The sequence below is a fragment of the Ctenocephalides felis genome, unplaced genomic scaffold, assembly GCF_003426905.1.
Source record: "Ctenocephalides felis isolate EL2017-DRISC unplaced genomic scaffold, ASM342690v1 CF-g0.4_SCAFFOLD_01886, whole genome shotgun sequence".
Classification (NCBI taxonomy): Eukaryota; Metazoa; Arthropoda; class Insecta; order Siphonaptera; family Pulicidae; genus Ctenocephalides; species Ctenocephalides felis.
In genome coordinates this window covers 78,606,238-78,627,553 of record NW_020538040.1, presented here as the reverse complement: position 1 = coordinate 78,627,553, position 21,316 = coordinate 78,606,238, and the positions used below count along the sequence as shown (strand labels likewise).

The window sequence follows — 21,316 nt, the reverse complement described above, 5'->3', positions numbered from 1 at the left end:
CGAGTTTGACACCCTTGCTCGAGACGACAGAATTTCATGCGGGGTGTGTATTAAATATAATATAACCATGTATTTAATTTAAATTTATTTAGAATATGGTTGGATGCACGACCAATTATACGTGCGAAATATCTCTAAATATGGTATAATACCAATGAACGTAAATTGCAATTAGGAAAGTACAAATTATATGGGTTTAGATTTACTAATATATTATTAATTTATATTTTTATTTGTTAATCTGAAGCAAAAACATAATTTGGATATTGCATACTAACAATATGTAAAAGACGGCCATTAAGATAACCCGAACGCCAGAAATCTAATTTTTTTCTATCAATATTTAAATACATAATATAATTAAGTTTTCATAATTTGCACAAGTTTTTAGGTCGTGCTTGAGAAATAGTATTAATAATTTTTTGATATTAATTTTACTTTATTAATATCAAAAATAATTTCCAGTTTTTTTTCTCATTGCTAATGTGAAGTTTTTATTTCTGCAATAGAAAGGCATTCGTGTCACTCATTTTAACATACCCAAAATAATTTGTATTGTATCAAAAATATAACTATTTCGCTACGAGTGTCGTTTATGGGCGACATCCGCATGACGTGCTTGTGTGTACGGACGACATGTTCTGTGTAGACTTCGCTTCAAAATTTATCACCATGAGTTAAACTATATTGGCAATTTTCATTTTAATTAGTTTTAATTGGTAATTTAGTTCATTAGAAGCGCTATTTTTAATTTCTCAACACATTTTTATTAATAATGATGGAAATATCTTAAAAAAAATCGTTGGGCCATATATATAACATATGCCTACATAATAAAGTAAATGTAACATCGGTTTATTTGCAATATTTTTTAATAAAGACATTATCCTTGCAATTAATTTCAATATTTAAAAAAAACTGTTGCATTGATCTTAATTTCAGTGTGCGTATATATAGCTTATAAATTTTAGTTTTTATAATACAACTGGTTTATATTGAAGGTGATATCGTACACATGACATTCTTGCAATCTCTTGCAACTTCATCTTTCGGCGAACTGCCCTTGGAGCAGTGAAATCCGAACAAATTAATTGATCTGAAAGAAAAAGAAATCACAACTTGTTTCTTGTTAACTGGCAATTAAACGCTTCTGAGGCAAAAAACATTACGAAGGCAAAAAGTACGGGACGATAGCTAATTTATCATATACGATACTTGCATCATATGTTTCACAAAAATATAATGCTCAAACGTAACTATCTAATTCTGAATAAAAACTATATATGTATGATATGAATAATTACTAATCAAGTGTTATGATTATGAATGCAAAAATCGCACTAAAAAAGTAAAAATTATCTAAGGGCGGCAAATTCTTGGGCTATAAAAGAAATAAATGAAAAATAAACTAAATTACTTCGTTTTTCATAATTCACAAATTGTTTAATCTATTAATGAAATTATTTGAAAAATATTTATTAGAATAACATATTCTGAAATTTACAATCTAATTATATTATTTACAACATTAAATGTATCGCAATTATAAATAGTCAAATTAATGAATTTACTTTTTTTACGAAAGTTGTTGAGATTTCAGAATTGAATAATGCTACACGGTTAATATAAAAGAAACTAGTGTACTATATTTTGCTAGTAACATATTCACACATTCATATTAAAATATATTACATTACTTAAATAATATCCGCAGTGATACATTTACAAATAGAAAAATGAAATTAAATTGATATAATTTAAGTTGGCCAATTTCTTTTGAGACACCTCATAATTGAAAAATTTAGTAGGAAAGCTAATAATTCGTTTAGATGGTCATCAATTTTCAATAAGTGTCTATGACATCTGTTTTTGATAACATCTTTGTAAATGGAATGTTCAAATCATTGTTAATTAAATAGTTGGAAATATTTAAAGGAGCATCGGCTCTGAGCATTTTTGTTTGTGATCTCCGTATAAGGACAATGCTAGACTTGCTGGCACATCCCCAAAGTTCAATTTCATATGACTATATGAGTTTAAGTATAACTTTATAAAGCAAGTCTTTATTGTCAAGGAATAGTTTGGATCTTCTAAAGAGAAGCCACTACAGTTTTTATTATGCCATCTCTCGGAATCATCCAGGATTATAGACCAACATGTGGTAACACCAAAAGATTGGTAACACTGTGTTATCCCATTGGTAACACTGTTTGAGTGTTAAAAACTGAGTTACCGTTTTTGGCACTTTTTGCTAAACCTGCTTTTGCCAAAAACTAATCAGCATGTTTCCTTATTAATATGAATCGAATGTTTTCTGAATAATTGATTTCGGTTGGACCGTGTTTCCGAAATCATCGACGAAAATTTGTATCCGCGCACACACACACACATACATCCATTACTTACCCTACGGGAAGTTAATTATGAATGATATCTATTGACGTTAATGTTAGAAAGTTAAACTTAGGAACCGATTCTGCCGCATAACAGACCAATGTTATGGCAAGGCCATGTTTCGCTCCAACTTCTATATATTATGCTACAGAATCATACTGAATACTGTCAAAATGTTATGTATTTACTATGCATTCAAGTGTTTTATACATAAACTGCAACGTCACTTGTATGTTATGAAGCTTTGGTCAGAAAGACCCTGTTATCTAAGATAGGTTTTTTGATATTTGTGCGGTTTCTAGGTTAGAATTTCTATCTGACAACCTGTGAAAAACGCCTGACTGCAGCAACCACATGGCTTTTGTCAATATTTAGTATGTAAAATTTTTTATAACATAACCTTGCCATAACATTGGTCTCTTGTGCGGCAGAATAGGTCTATACATGTTATATAATAAAATTATGTTTACATGTGCTTGTAAATTGTAAATGAAATATAATAAATATATGTATGTATGTATATTTCTAGTTATGTATAAACGTTTTCTCCGTTGCATACTCGTATGTCGATCGTGTGAAGAGAGCTCTATCAAATAGCTTTGCATTGCTCGAGATACTTTTTACGGAGCACAAGTCAATTTTGTTTGAACGCAATGCAGAGCGGTCGAGCCAGTTGCACGTGCCCGCAGCCCGACAGTTCATTGAAATACCTCTTCTTCCTCCGAGCTGGCGATGATGTCAAACGCGAACGATAACTCGGACCGAACGAATCGAACGTTTCAATGTTTCCAACCCAACAACAACAATAATAAGCATATACGAGGGACGAAACCGGCAATACGACCACTATCCATTGCATCAATTATAAATCTAAACGAAATCACATTGCATCAATTATAAATATTAAAAGATTTTCTTTTTTTAATTTCCATATAATTACAATCTGGTAAGGCATTCAGTAATTTTAGTGACAAATGTATAGATATAATATTTTAAAAAGCTACCCAGTGGTTGTCATTTAGGGTTTGAAAATAGATGAGATAACTAGTGGGATGCATGGCATCATGTCTTAAGGCAAATTGCTGGAACTTCCCGTACCGTAATTAAAAATCTTGATACGGAACCCACAAAATAAATTACACAGGATGTGCACACATAAAAATTTCTATAAAATATCTGATAATTTGATGTACATATGTCCAATAAACATTTTTAACCGCCAAATGACATTTTTTAATTTATTCTGATTGAGAGTCCATAACCGCTGCACGTGCCTTCCCAAAAATTTAATTAGTTCTTCATCTTGTCAATACAAGTAAAATGATTTTTGAATGATTAAAATCGGACGCTCCGTTCTCTTCAAAACTGAGTCACCGTTTTTGGCACTTTGGCCTTCCCAAAAAACTAATCAGCACGTCTCCTTATCAATACGAATCGAATGTTTTTGAATTATTTAAACCGGTTGATCGGTATTCCCGAAATCGTCGACAAAAAATTGTATCCGCACACACACACACACACATACATCAATTTTTTCTAAAGTATGCCAAAATATTCAGAATCTTTTGAAACGTAAAGATATATATGTTATGCCATTTTTCGGAATCGTCCAATATTATAGAGCAACATGTGGTAACACCAAAAGATTGGTAACACTGTGGTTTCCTATTGGCACACTGTTTCCGTCACAGAGGAGCAAGGAGCAGTGAATAGGCAGTTTCAATTCAACCATTACAGCAATCACTTTAAATTATATATATATTCTGCCTGATTTTTATAAATATATTTTCTGTAAATGTAAATCTTTTTACTTATTCTGATTGTCATTTTCTGCAAATTGGCACAACAATAAGTCCGCATTACATGTTAATTTGCCAGATCTAAAAGGTTTGTTCTTTCGAGTCTTCCGAGGATGTTTGAAAGCAAGTCTTTTGCCTGTTGGATGATATTCAACTCTAGTTTTGTACTTATATTAGATTTCTTCTGATTACTTTTATTACCATATTGGATATGTTTAATATTTCTATATTTGTCTATTTTGATATGTCTAATATTTTTTATAAATATATTTTGTGATATTTGCATAATGTTTATATTGGTTTCACTAGTGAGAGAAAATTCTAGCAGTTCCAAACTCAGATAATTGATAAAACTCCACATAGTAAAAAGTAAATTATTATTGGTAATTTAACATATACCTAGCCTTTTAAATTTTTAAATCGTAATACTAAAGGTAATCAATATCGTTCCCTGCATTTATAGTTTTCACTTTATTCATCTCTTAGTATTGTGATCAAAACAACTTAACTTTTGATGAGAGATCGAAACAATTTAACTTGTGAATAATAAAATTTTTGTCATAAATTACAATCCAAAAACTATTTTGTTTTTTTAAAGTTGAAAACTATCATTTACGATTTTTTAAAAATTGGTTTACCACCTCACCATGTTATTTTTGAAGTGGAAGCATTAATTTCTGAAAAAAGATAATTATTTTTCTTTTGCTTACAATTTATTTTGCTTCAATGAGATGCTAATTATTTCCAAATGATAGCGTTCAAAAGGCCATTGAGTACTGAATTGGTTTGCCAACTAAAATCTTTATTTTTGAACTAACTTTGATTTTCATAAAGTTCTAACAAGGAGAACCTCAGGTTAACTCTTCTGGGAGAGTCAAACCGATCATCTTATATTATAGACCCTATTTAGCGGTTTAATTACAAAAATACCACTACCACTACCACTTTTTACTCTCTTAATAATGTTAATAATGATCGGGTTCAAATACCGTCAGTGTATAATGTATTTTAAAATTTTTTAAATTTATTTTTATGTTATGTTTATATGTTAACTTTAAAGTTAAATATTGAAATAAATATTTTTAATTATTAACTAATTGCATATATTTTGGAACGAAAAATGATATATAAAGTAAGTTACAAACGTTTAGAGACTAAATCAGTCTCTAAATTTGTATCATCATGAGGGTAACAAAAAATAACACATTTTACAACTGTCTAATTGGAAAACACATTTTATTATAAATGGTAAAAATAATCTGTCACAAAGCTGACAAATGTCGTTGTCCAAAGCATGTGTGTTTGTGTATGTGTGTGTGCATAATTCGAAAATTACGTTTTAATTAATTCCGAACTCGTTACGTGTTGTATTATTTTAGGACTCAAATTACACAGTTAATTGTATCAAATGACGCATACTTTATTCATAAAATTAGCACAAACCATAACTGAATTTTTGGTTATATTTTGCTTACCGAGTAAGGAATTTTTTTAGTTATCAAAAATGAGCCATTGATATAATTTACTTAAAGTTTGCTATCATTGTAGCCATTCAAAGTTACGTAGTATAATATAAATATTCAAAGTCAATATTTATTAAACACTGTGATAAGATTGCGATTTAAAATATTCAATATAAATACATTATATCGATACAATTTGCTCACGTATATGTATGCTCGTAACTTCATAGAATCCTATCGTACAAAAAAAACTTTTTTTTTGTCAATCAAAACTTTATTAAAATTTTATAATACAAAGTTGTTGAGGTTTATAAAAAATAAAAAAACCTAAACACAAAAATATAAATCTAAATAATAAACAGAATATTAACAAAATAAAATTACAAAATATTGAAATAATAATCTTATGACATAAACTGTAACTACTCTGTCGAGTGGTGAATGCTTCTATATTGGTAGATGTGGAAGATCATTGAGCCATTTCTTTTTTAGTCTTATATTGGACTGGGCATGGATTTGATTTGTGTGGAATTTTATTTACTTGATGTGAGATATGCTTCTTCAATAAAAAAAAAACTCACTAGATACATCGCTTCTTCGACACAATTTTGAATTTAAGAACTATAAATAAGAACTAAACTATTTGGCTTAAATCGCTTCGAGATCCTCCATAGATTAGTAGTTATAGCTAAAGGATTTGAATCAAAAGTTTCGAATAAAAAAATTCATCAATTCGGATAATTTAGATAATGGAGAGTCATTAAACTCAGCAAAATTGTTGTTGAATATATAATATGTAAAAAAATAAGTGTATTATTTTTTGTGTTATTCTTGACACTAATTGCTAAATGATATTAATATCTAAGGATTTATTCTTATTATTTTCAACTTGGTGGCTTCTAATATTTCAAGTACATATCCGGGCGAGAATCTTTGATCTACGACGATGTTTTTAAGGTATAGTTGGAGAAAGATCTTTTTCTGAAAATGTAGGAAAACGCAAAAGTTTTAATTCAGCTCAACATACCATTTCTGACCATATTCGACAGATAGGTTTGTGTGAAAGTATTCACGATGCGAGCCACATCAAAAAAATTAGATAAATTTTGATCATCGAGTTGCCATATAGACATCTTTTTTTTCTAACAATAATAAAATTGCAATCACAAAAAAATCTATAAGCTGTTCTGGTTATTACAACTCCAGTAATAGTGCTGGACTTCTACATGAATGACATGATGGAGATCACCCCAATGGGCTACTTCATTTTAATGCTTTATATGGGCTACTTCATTTTAATGCTTCATCTTCAATCTTTTAATGTCCGATGGTTCTAAAACGAGAATCATCAAAGTAGGGTTATTGTGGTTGATATTATTGTCGTGATGATTTCCACTTCTATTTTTACTATCTCCTGGGCAGTATTGATTCTCAGATCGTTATGTATTATTTGGTTTTTAACATACCAAGGTGCATTTGCAATACTTCTTAGAATTTCTGACCGTATCCATAGATAAATTAACATAAATTGGACAGGACATCTTTGCTTGCTCGGAACAAAACCGAACTTTTTTTTCATCCGGATGATATCTGGGGATAAAAAATGGATTACATACTACTTCTAATTATTATTTGTTCTTGAAACATTACTTGAAGGACATAATATTCAAAAATGAAGAAGATGTCAAACAAGCACTGGTTAAATTTTTTGCGTCTATAATAAATCATTTTTCAAAACTGGGATAAACAAATTGCCTTCACGCTGTGAAGTGATCATTAATAATAATGGCAATAGTTAATTGGCGAAGGGAAAAAATTGTATTGTTTTATTCCACAAACAGACACAACTTTTTGGTAGACCTAATATATAAGTATATTGTAATAATCGTGAATTTTTGTATGAAATGGGATCAACTATTCTCTCTTTAACTTCTGAACTCAGTTGCAATTTAAGTTAGCTCAACGTGCATGTGTTATTTGGCCAAGAAACCGTTACTAATGTTACTATTATTATTATTATGGTTAATAGTATTTTACACACACACATGTATATGTATACATGTGAGTATGTGATGGATTATACATTGACCACAGCTCGCTTAAATAAATAAATATAAACAAGCGTATATGCATAAATCGCACGTCCGACGAACAATGTTTTGTTTATTTGATTATTCTCGACGGTTGCAAATCAACGTTAATAATATTTGAAGCGGCTCGACACACTCGTTGTACGAGGTGCTTATGTAGTTAGATTAAGATATATTAAAAACACTTATAGAACAATCATGCAACAAGAGACACTTGTCGCACTAACTTGACTGCCAATTGGAAGATCACTAACGAAATATTAACTAACTAATTTTTAGATAATTCTAGCATGGAAAACTAGTAGTATGTGTGCATATGTACCACGCATATAAAAATGCATGTACAGCCAAAAATATTTTTAGTTTTATTGCTTATGTCATTGGTATACGATTATTCGTAATATAAGAATACAAGTTAATGTCAGTAGATTTACAGAACCTTAACTAACTACACGGTGATGGCTAACATCTGAACAGATGGTACACAAAATTTAAAATAATAAATGGTAGTAGTGCTGCCCTAGGGCAGGTTCGTGAGCCGAGTTAAACTCCAACTCGGTTCAGTGAAGAATAGCGAGAAAGATTTCCTATTGGCTTTACACATCGCAATGCCCGAAATGGGCAATTTTCCATTAGAAACGTATTTCTGATCTATATTTTGAAGTGAAAATTGCCATCACTACTGCATGATATCAGGTAATCCAGAGCGTTCTAACTCACCATCCTGCCCTCACAAGGCATTGCGTTTAATAGTTTCACCATGCAACGCCATGTAACTCGGAATGGAATTTTAAACAATTGAAATTAAAAACACGGTGATGGAATTTTAAACAATTAATCATTTTGTTTTAGTAGTTTATATTATTTATATTTGATATATTATTATGAAAATACATTAAGTTCAATCCCGCGTTGCGTGCGACCTGATATCAAGCAGTAGTTACATCGATATTCTCAAAGATATTTTCGAAAAAAGCGCTTTTGATCATTACGACATACAGTTAAAACTAGTGGTGTATGACATCAAAAAACAGTTATTGCCATGGTGACTTAAGGCAAATTGCTGGAACTTCCCGTACCATAATCATGTATTAGACGAATAAAATTTTTCAACCTTCAATCTCGTATAAATTATTATAATATCATTATTATTATCAACAACAATCCACTCAATAGTAAGCTTGTTGTGTTGACATATTAACGTCGGTATTTAGTAAGCTATCTAAACCCAACGGTTGGCTTATCTTTATTTGATAAATTTATTTCTTCACTTGGAGGCAGCTGGAAGAAATCCGCTCGATATCAAGCTGCCTGAGTTGTGGAACCTGGAACTATTTGCTTGTAAGGCCAGATCGCTCGGACATAGTGTAATGCAAAATTATTGCTAAATCTCAAAAGCATGAGAATCAAACTAATAGGCCAATTTTGCCATTAAATAGACTGATGTTATGGCAAGTCTATGTTACGTAGCAGTTTTGATATAAAGTGGTACTAACACTGTTAAAATGTAATATAATGAAGCACAAACACACACACGCACATATAATATATATATATATATATATATATATATATATATATATATATATATATATAGGTTTGTCGTGGCGAAGGTCGTTAACGCATTGACTTATCGGGCAGCGCGATGTCCATTTTCAATTGAAAATATAGATCAAAATATGTTTCCAAAGCCCATCTAGGGCATTGCGGTGTGAAATGGCAATGGGAAATTTCTCACACTATTCTTCCCTGAATCGAGTTGGAGTTTTAACTCAGCTCACGGACCTGCTCTAGGGCAGTACACCCATATATATATATATATATATATATATATATATATATATACATATATTATATTTTATGCTTCGATAATAAGATATGAATTACAATAGCAATGTATTGTCGCTCATGTGGGAGAATTATCTTTCATATTATGTTTCTGGTTATTCCCCAGAACGTGTCAGGTTGGCAGGATTCTCGTGCTCTGACGCTCCTGGCTTTTTCCAACGAAGAAATATTATTCAGTACACCTGTGGCTTCCAGTGCGGTCCCTACCAGTCAAACATTAAGGGCTCGCACCTTCAGTGCACCACCCTTATTCAACGAAATTCTGAATGATATCTTCATCAGTGTCAAAACAACCAAGAATTATCACGAATCACGTCTTAGAGCTATACTCAAAACATGGTTTCAAATAGCTAAGAAACAGGTAATGATATTTTTGAACTATTTATTTATTATTTATAGCATAGGTAGTTTCGAAAAGTATATGTGAAATACCAAAGAAATACTAAATTAGTAATAAGTAGCATTTTGCCTTAAGGCAAAGTGCTTGAATTTATCGACATGTAAATATGGGTCGATTATTTGCAATAATTGCATTAATAAGAAATTGCATATCAATATTAAATCAACATGTCTTAATCAATAATAGATTAAATCAATAATTATGAGTGGTTTATAAGTACAACGAGTTGCTGTAGGACATCATACTGTGGGAGCTTATTGCATGTAATTCAATTTTGTAGAAACTTATTATTGTTGTTATAAATGGAATTGTTACTTACTCTCGACAAATTGTGACAAATTTAAAATTGTTTTTTTTTTTCATAAATGCGCCTAATACATACGCGATGTATTTTCTAAAGGCGCGGACCATTGTTCCAAACTTTAATGATTTTTTTTCATTAAACCACTTGACGTAGGTCTATTATATTTTAGGGTGTTTTCTTAGACTAATAATAAACAAAGTCTGATCAAAATTTTCAAAAAATAATTAATTAGAAAGAAAGGGTCCGACAGATTTTTGCCTAAAACTAATCACCATTTCCAACTGATACGTGTCTGCGGTGACAAAATTCAGCCCTGAATTAAATTCATCCTTGGACATTAATAGCAAATCTGTACCTTTCTTCTAGAACCTTTTAAATACTGGACACCTTAGGATCATGATTTTTTTCACCTAAGTCAGTCGTGGGACGCGTACCTCATCAATAAATAATATTTATTTTTAAATACCAAAGGCAAAGCTGTCGACTAATGTTGGACCATAATAATTTTACAGACACCGTTTTATTATTTGCTTAAATCTAATAGTTTTTGAATTTTCAAAATTGGTCCTGGATTTCTGGTTTAAAACAGTACTGGAGTTTTTTTTACGTTTTCTGATAATTCTAAGGTAACGGATCGTCCGATAATTTCAACATTAACAATTTGATTCCTTATCCAGTTTTATCAAGTGGCTTCTAAATTTTTAAATATGGTGCAAAAATTTTTGAGAAATAATCGACAAAAAATTAAATTTTGGTCCACATACATACATACCTTTTCCATGTTTTCAGCCTCAAACGATTCAGATTCAAAATGACTTGAAAGGTCATACATAAAATTATCAAGTCGGATTTTTTGCTGAAATCATTAGGTTTTTCTTCGAGAAGTTAATTCAATTAAGCGGTTGACATCAAATAACGTAATAATAAAATAATTATCATGATATCTCATTATATTCGACAATTTTTTACATGTCGGCTTGAAAATTCATACTACTGCTAGGTGTATTAGTTTTATTTTATTCTTTACTGATTTTGAATATTTTTTTCTACAAAATAGGTAATCATTTTCATGATCTTTGTATTTTAAAATGTATAAAAAAATAATTACAATAATTAATTTTTGTTTCAGACTTGGTTTTTTACCGATGTAGAAGATCCTGTATATCAAAAGCTGACTGGTAAGTTTTGATATGTATGGTATTTATTTATTGCAAATTTTACTGTTTGAGTATTCATTTGAATTATGACTTGGTAAATTAAATTAAAAATTGCAAAATTTAAATTTAACATGAACTATGTTGATTTGTTTGTTATTATCGATATTCATCTATCTCTGGATATGTTGATATCTAAGGCATATTAGGGCGATACTTTGAAAATGAGCTTTGTTAAAGATATTATACTTTTTTCATTACGGACTTGTACAAATGTGCTATTTATAAGATGAAGTAACTTGACTTATATTTAATTATTATTAGGTATAATCTAAGTAGATAAAGTCATCTTAGTTGTGTTTGAAGCGCAAGATGTAGTTTTATCGTTTTACATAATTACGTTGTCTATATTCCTTATAAGAATGTAGAAATTACATTTTACCGCGATGAATTGTTATTCAACTGTTGAAGTTTTTAATAAAATGATTTTAATATGTATACATGAAAATGCTGGAATATAAACATAATTTATGAAGAAATTCATGCATATAAGCCTGTACTAATTAAAATATCACGTTCAAGAAAATGCCAATGAAAGTTGCGTCGAATTTTAAAAGAAATACCTTTATATTTATGTATATATATATATATATATATATATATATATAGTTTTATAATGCAATTTATTTTCAGATGGTCATATGATTAATACGAATTGCTCGTTCTCTCATAGTAGAAGAGCACTTTGCTGTAAAATGGCTGTTGAGTTTGATGCTTTTTTGGACAGTGGTAAACGGTAAGTTCAAAAATTTTATATTCATATAATTATTATTTCAACATAATTTCTATTAGTTTTACTGTTTAGTTGTTTGGTTGCCGGTTCGCCAATCTTACATTTCACAGAATTTCTAATTCTTCTAATTTCACAAAAAGTAGTGTTGAAATATTTATGCCTTATAATTGAGGATCTAAAAATTACAATTTTAATTGTGATCGGTAAAGTCTGCTGACATACATATTACGTTTTATTTTTTTCTATTTGACATCTTATTACGTTTAAATATTCTTTATGATATGAAAACATCAAATCTTCTACTACATGTAGTATAAGGTTCATGTATGTAAATCTATAAATCCAATTGAAAAACTTGCAAATCATTTTGCTTCAACAAAACGACTGTTCACACTCAGGTTTACAAGTTGATTGCTTTATTTACTTGTCTAAGAGTTTTTGTTTTTTTATGTACATTAATTTATTCTTCAATATGTTTGTATAAGAAATATAAAGGGTTTTTGATTATTGAGCCAGCCGTGTCATAACCGATAAGCATGTGACTATGTGACTAGCTCCGACTTCGTTCCCAACCTCGGTTAAGCTCGCTATCAAGCAGTATGATATCAAATTTCCACTTTAGGGTATAGATCTCATTTATAAACTACAGTGAAAATGGCTTTTAGGGGTATTGTCACATCACATACAATCCAACATTATTAGATATACATCTCTAATATTTATGTAGCATAAAAGAAGTTAACTATTTGGTTGCCCTCTTGAAAAAAAAGTTAGAAATGTAAATTAGAAAACACAGCTCAAAAAATGTGTACATAATTCTGTTCACTGTCAAATTAAAAAAAAAGTTTACATTAGTGTCTTAATTGACCAAATTAGTGGATCACTAATATGGTCCTTTATCATGTTACACATAAAGTAACGAAGTGATACGCAAATTAATGATCCTTTCATGATACGATTATTCTATTCTCAATTTGCTACAACTGAAATTAATTTGTAATAACATAATCTTATAAAAAATACCGAGAAATAGCATCCCACTGAATTAATAGAATGTACTACATTCCACTATGCATATTGTTTGTCTATTATATAGTAACTTAATATATGTTTGCACTAAATCAATAATAGACTAGTTTGTTTTCATCAATTTGTAAAAACATTTTATAAAAACATATGATTTACAGTTCATAGCATAATTTTGTTTTTGCATTTTCATAAAATCTTAAGTCTTAAATCTTGAATCGTTTTCATAAAATCTTAAGTCTTAAATCTGTCACAGTTTATAATTGTGTTGTTCAACTTTTGTTAGAGGTCGCTCGTGCAATTTCTTCGTAAATTAGTCCAAAAATTATAGTAGTATTAAAGATTTAAACTCTTTCAATTCTCAGGTTGTTTTATATGTCGGGACGTTCGTTCTACCTTCCTTATGGCAATATTTTCCTATGCCTTAGGATTTTTAAAAAGCGATGCGTAATATCTTATGAAATTTTAGTTGCAGATTCATTTGCAAGATTGCAATCAATTATATGAAATAATTTGCAAGATCTCAATGCCGATATTGCATATCTCCGTTCCTATGTTAAAATGAAACTCTAGATAAATTTCAGCCTTTACGGTATACCAAAAATATAAATCAGCATTTAATCTAGAATAGAGCTATGTACGCTAAACTGGTTTCCACGGCAGCAAACAGGTTATTTGAATTGTTATTAAGTATATCATGCGTATATCTGCCTATCCTTTGGTATTAACTAACTAGATCTCGATATATATTTAACCGCCGTCAATCTTATATATGTGAGTGCAATGGCGACTACATACATAAACCGGGCAGCGATTGGCAACCAATAGGCCTTGCCACACCTGTTAACTAAATTTCACGGTGTTATATATATTTTGTAATTCTTATTATGGCCTTTTATAACTAAAACAATTTTGTAAAAGTTCTTATTGAAAACTCTTACTTCTTATTTGACAAAAATCGAAGTAAATCGATTGTCGAACGCCCTGGTAAAATTTACTTCAATTTTTTTTATCCTTTTTCAGATATCCAAAGAATATATTTTAAATACCACTTATATAAAAATAATCATTTTTTAAAATTTAATTACAATGTTCATAATTTTAATTAATGTTTGTAGAAGCTGCCACTGAATTACTTCTATATATTTTATTTTTTTATGATTTTATATTTTATAATTACTTTATCGTTAGGAAATGTTATCTTTTTTTTCTAATAAAATCTCACTAAAAAATCAATTTGTGCATTCACTGAATTGATAATTCCTCAAATTTTACATGTTTACTGCTGTAGTTCATAGAAACACTTAAATAGTTTAAACGTAAACCTTTTACTTCTTATCTTTTGAAATTCACTTTTTTACTAATAAGTGAATTCTTTGAATTTTAAATGAATTTTTAAAATAAATACAGAAAGTGTCTACATTCATTAAAAAAAAATTAATAGTTACGTGGAAAGAAGATATTTCATTACTCGAAACATACAAAATATTTAGAAACTATAAAGCTTCAAAAAAAGAAAATTTAGTTTACCCGCTTGCATACATCAATTACTTATAATTAATTTTGAGAGTATATATAATATCATTAACGATTTTTTTAATGGTAATTTAGGTAATAATAATAGTTCAGATATATAATTTTGAGAAAAGTTGATATAATTTTGTATATATGCTCGTATTGATATTAATATACAATAATATATTGACACTTTTTGTGAATTAAGTGTAGGCAATATGATTTACATTAGATGCTATTGGAATAAATAAATAAAAAATCATATATATATATATATATATATATATATATATATATATATATATTTGAATATATATAAAGGTAATTGAATGGCAGCATTAACAAATGATTGGCTCCCTGTTTTAAAATGTTGAGCCTCATTCGCACATCTACTAATGTAAGACACCATATCCATATTCACTGATGATGACAAAATTCTATATCAAAATGTATGGAACAGTGAAAGATTAATTTTTCAAGCTTTGTCTTTACTTACTTTGATGTATCGCATTAGTATTTACTCACATATCTCAATATCCTTTAACTTTAACTTTAACATAATTTATAAATACTAATAAAAAAAATATATTTAATATTTATTAGTATTTATATATTATATAAAGAGATCATAAATATGGTTTGTTTACGTAACTTTCCAATGAGAGCTCTAATTACTTACATTAAATCTATGGGTTAAATACATCCTGGTATTTGAAGAGTCAGCAATTGATATGACTATATCATTTTTGCATGTCGCTTAAAATGGAAAATGCATTTATTGTTTATGTGATCAATTTTAAAGTTTTTGACTGTTTTCTGTGGAGTTACAATAATAAGGGGTTTACTGGCGCATTCCCACAGTTTGACCCCGTACGTCCATATTGGCGCTTAATCAGTACCTTGTACCTTGTAACTGATTTAAGTCAGTTAAATCTTTTATCAATTTGTTTACATTTTCTACTGATATAAGTAATTCGGTTTAGTTCCTGATCCAAATGCATACCCAAATACTTAGCTACTGCAGAGTCTGGAACTATAAATTTTCGGAATCTTAAAATTTGTTTTGCATTCTTTTTTCAAATAAAAAGGATCGTAGTTAAATTTTTTTTGTTAAAAAGTTTATCGTAAAAAGAGCATTTATTTAAATATAATTATAATGTTATATTTCAAAATAAAACAATTTACCTCGTTACAATATTCTCGGCATATTTGCTATTAGATTACAAATACATGTCGACGTGATCTATTTAGTGTATAGTTCAACAGTACGGAATACACTCGTATGTCTATATAATTATTTTAATAATAGGATTTTTTACATATGACTGTATCATAATCGCAAACATCTCTTGGTAAATAATAATTATTAACCTCGATAACGGTTCTGCGGCAGTACCCAGCACCCGACGCGTACCTAGTATCAGAGTATCTACTCGCAGGGGCGCGGCTCTCGGGTTGGCGAACCGCTAAGCGTTCCTTTCCGCTACATTTATTTGATACAAAATGAAAAATGATGAAAAATCTTGTACTATTAAGTAAAGCGCTTAATAGCCAAATATTGTATACAATTTAGTATTGATCGCTATTTAATATCATGCGATGATTTTTAACTTTCCGTAGGGTTATTTAAAGTAATCGCAAAAATCGAAAATGAAATTATTCATTTATCTTTACGTTTTAAAGTCTTCTGAATATTTTGGAATACCTTAAAAAAATAGAAGTATGTACAAAAAACTTTCGATTTCTATTGATGGGGAGTCGTGCTGATTAATTTTTGGCGGTTTTGGAGATCAAATAAAATAGTAAAAAAATAATCTTGGGTGGACAAACATGATCATTATACATCTGCGCATCATATTATCAAATATTTTGTAGAGATTTTAATAATGAGTGAAAATTTTGTTTACATTTCTATGGGTTCCGTACCAATCTTTATATTGTTTAACTGTTAGACTGAAACGTGTCGACTACGCGTTTGTATATTTCGTTTCTAAAACACAGTGCGATTGTTTAAAAAAAAAATAATGCAAATCAAATTTCATCAAAAACTTTATTTTTTCAAAAACTTCAGAAAATTGTAAAGCTTAAAAATTTTAAATTACGATACGGGAAGTTCCAGCAATTTGCCTTAACGCACGATGCCACGCACCACTAGTTAAAATTTTTATACGCCTTGCGTTAAAATTATTTTATACGCCTTGCGTTTCATGTACGGATTATATGGTAATAATTTTGAAATAAATGTGCAACGTAATGTAATGATTTTTACTATATGTAATTATTCTTTTTATGAATATGTAATTTTCAATCCAAATTGAAAGTTTTTCTCAAAAAATCCCTTCAATTAAAAACAATATAAACTTTACTCGGTCTCTCAGTCTGAGAAATGTATATGTACGTATATTTCTAAATTGCATATGTTACATATTGAGGTTATCAGGGACAAAAGTTTTGCTACCTTTCTTCTACATCTATCAAGAGCAAATGACTTAAAAGAAACTGACCAATATATTACTTGAATAGGTTTTTGAAAGTGGATCAATGACTAGAGTGATTCTGATATATTTATTTTATTTTATTATAACTGATCTTGGATACAAATAGATCACTTTGTTATGTAAGTTGAACATGAGTAGTTAATTACCTGCTATTAGTTTTTGGGTAGATAATTCAGTTCACTCATGACGATGATTTGTTTTTAAAAGTGTTCGTTGGGTATGGTTGTGATATGTAGTTGTGGGTCTTGTTCTTTTTGGGTGAAGATCAAACAGATAAAAAAATTGTAACTTAACTACGACAAAATACGAGAATGGGAAAGAAAAATTCAATACAAGAAAAAAAAGTTTTCACAAAGATTTCAGTATTTTTACGTATTACCACGTAGACAAATGTTCAAGTAATCATTAAATTTACTTTTCTCCCAGCTAACTCGTAAATTAACAAAATTATGGCTGATCAAAAAAAGTGGCATAACCTCAATTGGTCACCCCTGATGTTTTTCAGACAATTGAATTTCAATAGTAAAAAAAAACGCGTCTCAAATCGTTATTTATTTGCAATCGTATTTCGTGTTAATTTTATGACGTGGTTTGAAAATTCATATTTTGATACCCAAAAAAGTGACATGAAGTTATTTCTTAATAACAAATTTAAGTATAAAATTTAGGAAAGATATTACTCTTTTGTGAAGCATAAACTGTGAATAGAATAGTAAATCAATTACAAATATCAAATTCAGTTCGAAGTATCATACGCAAGCGTAGTTCAGTTTAGATATTTCCGACATTTAATAAAAGTTTAATAAAATATAATTACCTAGTGTTAACTCTGCACTATTTCTTGAACTTTGTAAAAGTAATTACGTCTGAATCAGACAATCTCTACAACTTACCTGTGTATGAACACAGTTCTCACATCGTATGATTTATTTAATATTAACTTATGTTATTTATTTGTAATTGTAGGTACGTTAAAGGTCATTGTTACAGATTCAATTTTCTATTTAAGATTATGATTCGTATATTTTTAAAATATCAAGCTTGATTTATTTTAATGAATTTTTCTTCTGAAAGATTTTTTCTACAGATTTTTGAGATAATCTGTTTTTGTAGTTATATTAGTATATCAAGAATTATAATCGTTACCTGTATAATTTTAGATGGTTTTGTCATTTTGACGATGACAACTATGTGAACGTTCCAAAACTCGTTCAAATGCTGAGTGGTTACAGCCCCCAGATGGATTGGTACTTGGGAAGACCAAGCATCCGTGCACCTTTAGAAATTATGCAGAAGGAGAGATTTTTCAAGGTAACGAAATTTGTCTTGTAAAAATACTGTATGAAACTGATTCAAATTCATTGTCTAAATCTTATCATTCACTGGTTACTAATGACGACTCACTCCCGTTTCACTCACGCATTGCAAAGTTTATATTCAATTTGTCGCCGAAGCGGCGGCATCCGAGTGGAAAGGGTTAAAGTTAAATTTTGATGTTATCGCTTAATTTGAATTACACTACATTTATCGACGATGATAATTAGCTTTTAACAATCAACTTTGTTTTTTGCAATTTAATAACTTTGTATGAAGCTTTTATATTAAAGGTGTCGTCGAGCTGCCGGTCTGTGCAGTAGTTCGACGAGTATGTAAATTATAAACAAATCCTTATTACCTTATTTTCTCTGTTTTGTTTCTCACGTCATACATAAAAACGCTTCAGTGTCAATACATACTTTCTCTATCACTTTGTTATCTTATGAAGACTCTAAATTTGCTATTTTTGGCGCTTGCCCAGAAACTTACTTGGATATTGGATATAAATTTCTCAAATGAATATTTTCATTTTTAATATAGTTTCAAATTATTACATATTTTTTCTAATAATGAACTTAATTATTATAATTAATTGAGCTTTTAACTTTTCAGCGCAAAGCATCTTTTTGGTTTGCAACGGGAGGAGCTGGATTCTGCATTAGTAGAGCTCTTGCACTGAAAATGCTTCCTTTAGCAAGGTAAGTGTATTATCAAATACTTGAAAGACATTGGTCATATTTTATTACTCATTTATTACAAGCACTAAATTAGTATTTTATTGAAATTTTACTATGCCTTCAAAATGTTTTTATTTTTAGTGACGGAAAGTTAATAACTATTGGAGAGAACATTCGACTGCCTGATGATGTCACTGTAGGATATATAATTGGTACACATTTTAGTTTTATATTTTTTGTCTTATCGTTATTTTATGCAATGTTATATAATGCAATTGATTTGTGATTTTAGAACACATATTGGGTAAGAAATTAACTGTTATAGAACAATTTCACTCACATTTAGAATCAATGAAGTTTCTCCGTGCGGAAACGCTGCAAGATCAGGTTAGTCTTATTGTTACTTCTTGTTTTATGAACTTGTGAATTTCTTAGGCCTGTACTACTAAACTACACAATTTTTAAGAGCACTTCAGTCAGTGTATCTTAGTTTGTTTAAAAAAAATCATTCACATCAATGTTATTCGCGGTTACGGCTCAAAAGTTTAAATGAACAAGAGGTCATAGCTTTACCAAAGCTCTAAGTTGCACTTAAAAGCTCATAATTTTCAAACAACGTGAGAATTTTTTTCTAAATTTTTTCAAGACAGTTAAATTCAATACTATCACCCCGTTTCAGCTTGACGTCAAGCCTGGGATAGCCTGTATATATGTATATGTATATATATTATGTAGATATCTTTGCTTATTTTATGTTTAAATTTTTCAGATATCATTTAGTTTTTCACGGAACAAGGGCGAATGGAATGTAGTGAACGTAAATGGATTCGATCATAAAGATGATCCAAACCGATTTCTGTCGCTGCACTGTTTGTTGTTTCCAAACTACAGCTTTTGTCCAAGATGACGAAGAAATAGTGGCTGAAATTGGCTAGTGTTGTTAAATGTGAAATTAACTGTGATTCCAAATGGATATAAGTCGTTGAAAACAGTCATTAAGTGAATGGGGAGTTGCAATTGCATTCGCATTGCGATTTTTATAAGGTAACAACATAATGTGGTGTGTTTCTTAACCTCTTCGCTACGAGCGTCCCATATAGGACATCCACGTGACCTGTGTGTACGGGTGTTGCCTATAGACGACATTCAACGTGTCGACCCTTGCTTCAATATTTATCGCTCTGATATAAATTATTGAGAGTTCTAATTTGTTATTGTAGTTTTTAGTTCGTTAGAAGTATAATTTTTAATGTTTAAATACATTTTTTTGTTAAAAATGATTGAAAATTAGTGAAATATGTTGAGCTTAGTCCGCTCAGTCTGGCGACTCGCTGACTCGTACAGCAGTGTCTTTTCTGCGGAAAACACTCACGTAGCGAAAGGGTTAAATATGTTATTGTTTATTATATATTAACGTACAATTGATAATACGTACAACACAATTTTGTGTTAAGAATATTTTTTTAGATTGATGTCACTGTTATTCTATTTTATTACTTTATTACTTTAGTCACTGTTACTTTTCATGACGTTATGGTAAACTAAAATTATAGTTAAGTAGGTTTTAGTATTATTCATTTTAGTGATGCACTATGTTGATGTTTTTGTTAATATAATTTTTTATTTACGTTTTAATATTACATGACATTAATATTTAGTATAATATAATTAACACAACGTCTGTAGCAATAATTTGAAAAGGTCGTAATGCCTTAGTCATTGCCTTTTTACGAAATATATCCCGAATATTTGCGCGAATACGCACGTTTATACTACATACATAGTATGTATAAATAAATTTAAATTTATATATACGTAGTGACTGATTGAATAATATTGTTGGTACTAGTCCCTATTAATATAAATATATTTTATTATTTGATAAATTTGTATATACGTATTGAACTAGGATAACGCAAATATTTTATTACTGAAACTTTGTCAGTATATCAATCTTAAAAAAGCAACCTAATTGACAATACGCGTTAATTAACTTGCTTTTTTAATGTTGATCGTACGAATTATTCATTCCAAATCG

General features: G+C 29.5%; 1 protein-coding gene across 2 annotated transcripts in view; it reads left to right on the top strand.

Annotated features, from left to right (window-relative positions):
- The window catches only part of LOC113376605 (fringe glycosyltransferase-like), a 37,974-nt gene that overhangs the window by 15,049 nt on the left and 1,609 nt on the right, over positions 1-21,316 (top strand). The window contains exons 2-9 of one of the 2 annotated variants that reach the window (XR_003367046.1): positions 9,701-9,955; positions 11,428-11,476; positions 12,146-12,248; positions 18,445-18,595; positions 19,214-19,299; positions 19,420-19,490; positions 19,571-19,665; positions 20,048-20,322. Coding sequence is in view for 1 of the 2 variants with exons in the window: in XM_026616585.1 (XP_026472370.1) it covers positions 9,701-9,955; positions 11,428-11,476; positions 12,146-12,248; positions 18,445-18,595; positions 19,214-19,299; positions 19,420-19,490; positions 19,571-19,665; positions 20,048-20,185 (948 nt within the window). In the remaining variant the exon portion in view is untranslated. Of the gene's footprint in view, positions 1-9,700; positions 9,956-11,427; positions 11,477-12,145; positions 12,249-18,444; positions 18,596-19,213; positions 19,300-19,419; positions 19,491-19,570; positions 19,666-20,047; positions 21,005-21,316 lie in introns of those variants that run through there. The other variant, XM_026616585.1, reaches the window with a different exon arrangement.